This window comes from Chrysemys picta, chromosome 12 (genome assembly GCF_011386835.1).
Source record: "Chrysemys picta bellii isolate R12L10 chromosome 12, ASM1138683v2, whole genome shotgun sequence".
Classification (NCBI taxonomy): Eukaryota; Metazoa; Chordata; order Testudines; family Emydidae; genus Chrysemys; species Chrysemys picta.
Genome location: NC_088802.1, coordinates 3,651,459 through 3,660,208, shown reverse-complemented (window position 1 = coordinate 3,660,208; position 8,750 = coordinate 3,651,459). Strand labels below are relative to the sequence as shown.

The following is an 8,750-nucleotide window of genomic DNA, read 5'->3' as shown; positions in this document are numbered from 1 at the left end:
GCAATTGTGAGTAGTTTGCCATTTGATTGGCCATAAATACACATAATTTGTCAATTTCAGGGCTGGCTGAACTCTCAAATAAATTCCGGAGAAGGTTTAATTCTGCTGGGTTTGAAAACAAACTGACTTTTTAAAAATATATATATTTTCTGCTGAATTTTTGTTTTCCTTTTGGATGATTCCGTCCTTTTTGAAAGCAATGTTCCAAACAGAAAAAGTTCATTTTTGAAACTTTTTTTTTTAATGGGGGGGAATCCCAATAAGGACTAGCAGGAAGCCCCCCAACGATAAATGAAAAATATCAAATTGTTGGCTTTTTGTTTGTTTGTTTTTTCAAAAACGGTCACATTTTGGAGAAAAATCCCAACATTTTTTTGCTAAAAACTTTCCTTATTTCCCCTCAGCAAGTGGCCAGACATTTCCAAACCAAAACTGGTTTCCAGACTTACACTTTGCATCTAATTGTCTTAAACTAAATTGCAGAGACAGTCAGTGTAGCAAACCCGGCAGGGTTCCCTGGTGTAGACGCAGCTCACGCCAACACCAGGAGCTTTTCGGATGGTACAACAAACACCACCTCCCGAAAAGATGATAGTGAATCCGCTGGAAGCGCTCCTCTGTTGACACAGTTGTGTCTGCATTGGGGGTTTTACCAGCACAGCCATGGGGTGTGTGTGTGGGGTGGGGGGGGGGAGTGTTGTTGTTTTTACACCCTGCCCAACACAACAATGCCCGTAGAAGTTTTAAGCATAGATCAAGCTTCACACTGGTTACTCCTCAACCAGAACAAAGCGTATCCACAGGGGGGTTGCAATGGTTTTACTCCACCATGTAAAAACAATTTAGGTCTTGTCTACACGAGGAAGTTGTACTGCTTTAGCTCATCCCGTCTAGCTATCCCACTGCAGTGTGGAGGCAGCTACACTGGCATGTCGGTGCCTATTCCCACAGGGGAAGGGGACTAAGCTAAACCAGTAAAGGCCCCTTTACACCAGTATAACTGTTTGCACCCAGGGGGCTGTGCTGGTTTCTCCGTGTCAGTTAAAATGGCACAGCCCTAGCTGGGGTTGACACCTGGCTGGTTTTTCTCCTGCTGGTTGCCATGCACCAGGGGGGTTTTCACTCATAAGCCACGTGGCCGCGCAGAGACCTTGGGAGGACTGTGCCGGGACACGTGGTGGAGAAGGGAGGGTGGGACGCCAGGCTCACCAGCAGGGGGAGTCAGGAGCGGGTACAGGGGCGCGGGGATGGGGTTTGAGCCCCAGGGGTTGCCTGAGAGAGGAAGAAGAGGGTCAGGATGGTGGAGGTGAGGGGCAAAGGCTATTTTGGGGGAGGGGGTGTTGGATCTTGGAAGGGGCAGCCCAACTAACCAGCATTGTAGCCCGGTACGATTCTCAAACGTAGAGGGAAACCCATACGCTCGCCGTAGCCCAGCTGTGAGCCTGGGTCTTCGGCTTTTGAAATCGTGGCCCTAAAACTCAATTGCTGCTGCCTCGGTGTCTGCCAGGGCTCTGAGGCTGCGACCGCCCGACTTTAACTTCTCAATGAGGCCCTCGAGTTCCCCCGCGGCCAGGAATCTCGTGCCGGCCTCACCTCCTGGGCTCATTAGGGGCAGCACCTGCTGGACGATCTCTCCGAGGACACTGGCTAGCTCCTCAAACATCAGCAGGTCCTCGGTGAGCCTCTTAGCCACGCGGACCTTCCCTGCTAGCCCATTCATGAAGGTAACACATTTCCTCAGCCCGTTCTGCAGGGTGATGATCTCCCCCTGTAGCACGGCCAACGCCTGTTGCTCCGCGTTGATCTGAATCAGTCGCTGCTCATTTGCCGCGATCTCGGCCTCCACCTGCCGCTCCTGTTCGTCGTACCTGCAGACTTCTGCTGAGTAACTGGACACTTCGTTCGTGTATCGATCAACGGCATCCTGGGCCTCGCGTGCGGCTTTCTCAGCGGCATCCAAAGCTACCTGCCCACAGCCGACCATGATGGAGCCTGGTGGAAGCGAATATAACTAGTGGTAGGATGATGATTATTACTGGTATCACACTAGTGCGTGGAGGCCTTGATCGAGATCAGGTCCCCCCCATCAGGCCAGGCCCTGCACAGACCCCTCCCGACCAAGTCTGGAGCCCTATCCACCGGGGCTGTGCAGATTACCCCACCCCCAACAGAGCTCAGGGCCCCCGTCATGCCAAGTGCCGTGTGGACCCCCAACAGGGTCCAAGCGCTGTACATGGGGAGGGGTCCTGACTCCCCTAGCTAGCGGCTAGTTCCAAGTAGGGTTACCATATTTCAGCAAGCAAAAAAGAGGACAGGAGGAGCCCTGCCCCTGTCCTGCCCTGGCCCCGCCCCGTCCTGCCCTGGCCCCGCCCCTGCCCCTCCCACTTCCCCCCCCCAGAACCCCAACCCTCCCCCCGCTCCTTGTCCCCTGACTGCCCCCTCCTGGGACCCCTGCCCCTAACTGCCCCACAGGACTCCACCCCCTACCTGTACCCTGACTGCCCCAACCCTTATCCACACCCCCACCACCAGACAGACTCCCGGGACTCCTACGCCCCATCCAACCATTCCCCACCCCCTGACAGCCCCCCCCCCAGAACTCCCAACCCTCCCCCCCGCTCCTTGTCCCCTGACTGCCTCCTCCTGAGACCCCCCCCCAACTGCCCCCCAGGACCCTACCCCCACCTGTACCCTGACTGCCCAAAACCTTATCCACCCCCCCACCCCCAGAAAGGCCCCCCCCGAACTCCCGACCCCCCCATCTCTTGACTGCCCCCTCCAGAACCTCCCTGCCCCTTCTCCGACCCCCTGGCCCCCTTATTGTTGGACTTCGCCTAACGTCTCTGTGAGCGTGCTCAGGAACGGCCGGAGCCGCTCGTCCCGGCACGCTGGTCCCGGCACGCTGGGCAGCAGCGGGGGAGGAGCTCCAGACTGCCGGAGGCGAATGCAGGGAGGGAGGGAGTGAGCTCTGCTGCAGGGGAGAGGAGGGGGAAGCAGAGGAGGGGTCTCTCTGGCTGCTGGAGGCGATCTGCGAATGCAGGGAGGGAGGGAGGGAGGGAGTGATCTCTGCTGCAGGAGAGAGGAGGGGGAGAGGAGGACGGGCTCTCTCTGGCTGTCGGAGCCCCATGTAAGTGGCACCATCCGGCTGCCCTGTTAGCCGCGCGCGCTCTGCATGGGGGTGGGGGGAAGTCCGGACATTTACAAATCCCCCCCGGACGCTATTTTTAGCTCAAAAAGCCGGACATGTCCGGGGGAATCCGGACGAATGGTAGCCCTAGTTCAAGCCCCCCCTTGCTATGGGGCGTAGACCCTCCCACAGCCATTGGGGAGGCAGCATTTACCCAGGACTCGCCCTGAGCCATTTGAGGTCCCAGGGCCCCTCACTAACACTCGGGGGGGGGGGGGGGGGTTGGTTGCCAGCTCCCAGCACCAAAAGGAAGGGGGAGGATCGATGGGAAACCAGGCCCCTGAGACTGACAGTCCCCAGGAGCAATGGGGAGAGGCCAACGCTCCAGGTCAGCCTGATGGACAGGACAGGCAGGCTAAAGAGGGAATCGGGAGGCCCGGGCATCCCGTGTGAGCTGGAGCTGCCTGGGCAGAGGGGGGCTGAGGTAAGCGGGGAGCAGGGGCTGGAGCGGAGCTGGGAGCAGAATCGGGCCAGCCAGAGAGAACGAGAGAAGCAGCGCAGGGAGAAGATCAGTGCTCGGAGCAGGGCTGCAGCCCCAGGGCCAGAGAAGCAGCCCAGGGAGCGGGAGGCAGAGCAGCAGAGAGTGGAGCTGGGGCTGCAGCTGGGGCTGGAGCAGTCTGGAGCTGGGTGCAGTGAGCAGCTGGGGAGATCGAGGCGGGGGGAGGGGGGGGACCCTGGGCAGTGGGCCCTGCACAGGGAGAGGCCCCCAGGCAAGAGGCCCTGCAGGCCAGACTGGGAGGGGGATTGTGACCCCGACGGGGACTGATGCTGGGAAGAAGGGTCCTGCCACCTAGAGCAGGGGTGGGCAAACTACAGCCCGCAGGCCACATCCGGCCCTTGAGCTCCTGGCCGGGGAGGCTTCCCCCGGCCCCTCCCCTGCTGTCCCCCTCACCCACAGCCACGCCGCTGCGTGAGCAGCACGGCTGGCTCCGTCCGGGCGGCGGGGCTGCGAGCTCCTGCTGCGCTGAGCAGCATGGTAAGGGACCGGTGGGGGGGGGGGTTGGATAAGGGGCAGGGGGTCCCGGGGGGCAGTGAGGGGTGGGGGTTCCTGGGAGGGGGCGGTGAGGCGACAAGGAGAAGGGGGGTTGGATGGGTCGGGGGTTCTGAGGGGGGCGGTCAGGGGATGGGAAGTGGGAGGGGGCGGATAGGGGGCAGGGCCAGGCTGTTTGGGGAGACACAGTCTTCCCTACCCGGCCCTCCATACCGTTTCATAACCCCGATGTGGCCCTTGGGCCAAAAAGTTTGCCTGCCCCTGACCTAGAGCCTGAGGGTGTGTGGCCACCACCAGAGCAAGTGTCCAACCCGCAGCGTCTCTGCAGCACAGCCAGGGCCTGGGCCGTGTGAGGAGCAAACTGTGACCTGCCCTGACATCCCAGAGACGCTGGTTGTGATGTCCCCGGGCCACAGAGCGAGTGATGGGTTTTCCTTTAACCTTTCCCATGTTTTCCTTATTCTCTCTGTTTTTTCATTGGTTGTGGTTTAATAAATTGTCTTTGCTTTGAACTGTATGTGATGATCAATGGGTCAGGAAATGTCCAGTGCGGAGAGAGTATCCCGGAGTGGGGACACCCCAGCCCCTGCCCTATGTGACCACAGCAGGGTTGGGGGTCGAGCCCCCCAGGAATCCTGGGCCCAGCCTCGTTGGGGTTACGAGGACTCTGCCAGACAGGAGAGTGGAAGGGGAGCCTTCGAGGTCAGGCGGCCTCTGGGTAAAGGAAGTGGGAGCGAGGACTCAGATCCTTTCACTAGCCCATTTCACCGGGGTCGTGTAGAAGCCAGGAAAGTTCCCCACAATAGCAGGACCATCCCCCACTTACACAGGGTCTATTCACAGCTCTGCCAGGACCCCGCTGGGTCAGCTTGAGCCAGTCACTGCACTGCTCCGTGCCTCAGTTTCCCCCTCTGTACAATATGGATAATTGTGAGTCATCTCCAGAGAAGAGGGAATTTTGCTCTCCGTGTCCTGATGAGTACTTAGCATTTCTGCTGAAACTGCAAGCCGGGCTGGGGAAGCCAGCCTGAGAACCTGCCAATGTACCTTATACAGAACAAAACATCCCCTGAGAGTATGGTGACCATCTGTCCCGTTTTTAAAGGGACAGTCCTGTTTTTTTGGGACATTTTCTTATATAGGTGTCTATTACCCCCCACCCCCTGTCCCATTTCTTCACAGTTGCTATCTGATAACCCTACCTGAGAGAGACTCAGACCCACTGCCCCAGAGGGGAAAGGCCCCGTGCCCCATTCCCTTAACTAGCCCCCATGGGGCTGGATTGGAACCGGTGCCCCCTAGAGGGGATAAACCTCTGCCCCATTCCCCAGCCCCCTTATGCTAGTCAGTTTCTTGGTTCTCCATGCTCAGTAGAGACATGGGGAGCAGGAACTACTGGAAAGGAGATTAAGTGGACCCATCCTATCGCGCCAGCAGATGGACGGACTCTCCAAGTCCTAAATCCCTGGTAGCAACTGCAAAGTGTGTGCGATAAGGCGCCATGAGGCTGTAATGTACAAACAGCACAAGCCACTCACCAGCAATTGTCCCCACGATAGGAATAAACATCAGACCGATACCGATATCTCGTATCTGTCGGTTGCTGTCTGCTTGCTCTCGTTGTCTCTGCAGCTCGGCCTGCATTTCTCCAAGGTGCCTGTTGGCGCTTTCCAGCATCTCTCTGGCCTTGCTTTCCGACTCGCGGCAGGAGTCCAGCTGGATCCTTAAGTGGTCGAGGTTCCGTATCTTTTCCTCTTGCTCGTCCTGCAGGCTTTTCTTCTCTGCTATTAGCTCCTCGGTTCTGGCATCTACCGTCTTCAGCTGCCTTCCCAGCTCCTCTTCTGCTGCTGACATCTCTCGGGAAGCTGCCTCGATTCGTTCCCGGATTTTCCCATGTGCATCCGGATCTGCCTCGGCTTCTAGTAGGTGTTGGGTGAAACACACCAGCTCCCTCATCCCTGCCTCAAAACGCTGCCGGACGACCAGCTTATAACCCTCATCTCGTCCAGAGCAAGTGGAAAGCGCCATGGGGAGCTGCCACGAGATGATCCCCTGCCTGCAAGAACAAAATAACTCTGAGCATCACAGACAGATGTTGGGTCCAGCTGTTAGCAGAGGACAGCTGTTATCCAATCTGTGCACTGTTACACCTGGGCAAGTACAGAACAACTCAACTGGTGCAGCAGGGTCACTCCAGATTCACACTGGGTCATTGAGATCAGAATCCAACCATGACTCCATTGATGGCAGCAGTGTCGCTCTGGATTCGCACCAGGGTTGCTCTGGATTTGCACCGGGGTCACTGAGATCAGAATTGGTTCTGGCTCCATTGATGTCAGTGGAGTCACTCCAGATTCACACCCAGGTTACTGAGATCAGAATCTGGCCCTTTATGTTATTCCTCACAAACGGAAAAGTTCTGTGGCCCCTTCAGGTCTGAAGGATCTTCTACTGGACAGACTGATTCCTTCCCTGCATTGCAAGTACGGGTCTAACCTTTCCCCTGCCGTTCTGAAATTCAAGGCACATCAGCTCCAATAAGCAGCGTCATGTCTGTAATTTAATTTTTTTTCAATGGGAAAGGGCCTCACGTAACCACAGAGCAAAGGAGGGCCTGATTCCCCGCCGTGTTCCTAGTTTAACATGGAGGTGTCACCAGCTCTTGTGTGTGCATTGCTGCAAGGAGATTTTAGCCTTGACAACTGGAGAATGTGATTTTTTTAGACCCATCCCTCCCTGCCTTCGACTGCCTTCCCCGCTCCATAGGGGTTTTGGGGTACGGGTGGGGCAGGGAGCAGCTCCCTGCCTCAGGTTGGGGGTGGAACCTGGGGGTAGGTGTGGGTCTGTACTGATGTAAAGGCAGGGGCAGATGCGAGGGCTGGTGACAGCAATCAATTGATGTGGCACCTTTGACACACTCTGCAATTACCCATAGGTCAGCGAACCGGCTGATGGTGCCATTGGCATCTTCCAGCATAACCGCACCCCAGCTCCACTCTGCCCATTGCCCCAGGGGAGGGGAACGTGCTGACACCCTGAATGACGGGTCTGCCAGCAAGAAAGGAACGAAATGGGACTGGTGGGGGAAAGGAGTAAATGGATGGGGTAGGTGCATAGAGCCCCTGACATGGGTGGCAAAGGGGGCCTACAGACCCTATGCCAAGGTGGAAATGGGGGACTCTGGGACTGGTGGAAAGAAGGCACACCGAGCCCCTGGCATGGGTACTCCTAGGGGAATTCTGTGCCAAACAATTAAAAATTCTGCACACAATCGTTTAAAATTCTGCATAATTTATCGGTCAAAATAACAGACTATAATCACGTCAGGTTCAATTATATTGGTAATTCATTTCAAAACAGCTGTCAGAAGGTCTGTATAACAATCCAGACAACAAAAAATATTCCCCCAGGAGTAGACAGTTAAGGAAAGCCCTGCGACAACCCAGTGCCTGTTTCTCTGCTATGCTTTTTTGGGCACCTCAGTCTGGGTGCGTCACACGTGCCAGCTGGGCACATCTGGGGGGAAAACGCTGCCCCTTTGGTCTGTTAGTTGAATCTCTTTTTTTCAGCCTGTCCCTGCACGGTTACCATATAGAGGTTCCCAAAGAGAGGGCACTGTGGGGGGAAGGGGGTTTAGAGAGTGGGTAGAGATATGGGGTGCTGGAGGGGGTATTTTGGGAGAGCTGGAGGGGGTATTTGGGGAGAACTGGAGGGGGTATTTGGTCCAGAAGGAGGGGACTGCACGGGGCCCCCCAATGCAGACATCCGTCGCCTCCCCCCAGAGCTCAAGGGATCCAACGGCAGACATAGGCTGATGCTGGTTAGACCGGGCTGGATGGAGTTTCCTGTGGTGATTTCAGTGCTGGTCTGTGCAGGGCTGACACTGCACAGGGCTCCATCCCCGAAGGCCAGGCGCTCTACTCATTGCGGAACAAGTTGCCTCCTTCCTTCGGGGCGTGCCGGGAACAGCAGCTGCTGGGAACCCTCCGGCTCTCCCTCCACCCCCCCAGTGTCTTCTATTTTTGCACTGGTCAGCTGGGCTCTGCCAGGTCCAGCAGCCCCTAGTGGCAGCCAGGAGCTCTGCAGCACCAATTCAGCAGGGAACAATGAAATTCTGCACAGAACATTAATTCTGCCCTAATTCTGCATTGCTCTACTAAATAACAACAGGCTCCTTAATGCTGGTAGATGCCAGAGGCTTTATTGAAAATGCTCAGTGCTGTGGCTTTGCGAAGCAGGAAGTCCAAGGACCCATCAGGCAGCTCACACTTGCTGGTTGACTCTGTGCCAGGTGTGCACAGCGCGCCGCTGGTTGGCTGAATTCCCCCCCCATGCGCCTCCGGGGAACGACTAGGTCAGCTTCTGATTTCCTTCCAAATGTCGGGAGGAACCCTGGGCCAGTTGAAACCAAAGGGAGTTTTGCCTCAACTTCAATGGGCACAAGATGGGCTCTTCTCAGTCCACACCCCTCTAGGCCGCATTTCCAAAGGGATTTAGGTGCCTAACAGTGCAGCTGGGGTCCTAGTGGTATTCTCAAATGTGCCAAAGCTGGTTAGGTGCCTAACCCCCCCT

The 8,750-nt window shown here is 56.6% G+C and overlaps 1 protein-coding gene across 1 annotated transcript; it reads right to left on the bottom strand.

Annotated features, from left to right (window-relative positions):
- Positions 1 to 314: 314 nt before the first annotated feature.
- On the bottom strand, positions 315 to 6,366 carry LOC135974686 (uncharacterized). Its single transcript, XM_065563120.1, has 2 exons — positions 5,717 to 6,366; positions 315 to 1,992 (listed from the first exon to the last, which is right to left on the bottom strand). Exons 1-2 carry the CDS (start codon positions 6,204 to 6,206, stop codon positions 1,472 to 1,474), a joined length of 1,011 nt encoding a protein of 336 aa, XP_065419192.1. The 5' UTR covers positions 6,207 to 6,366; the 3' UTR covers positions 315 to 1,471.
- Positions 6,367 to 8,750: the final 2,384 nt, after the last annotated feature.

Excerpts from the sequence above, each read along its gene's own strand:
- LOC135974686 (XM_065563120.1), bottom strand. The coding sequence starts at position 6,206 with ATGGCGCTTTCCACTTGCTCTGGACGAGATGAGGGTTATAAGCTGGTC. Across the intron at positions 1,993-5,716 it reads TATCGTGGGGACAATTGCTG|GCTCCATCATGGTCGGCTGT; the intron begins GTGAGTGGCTTG and ends CGCTTCCACCAG.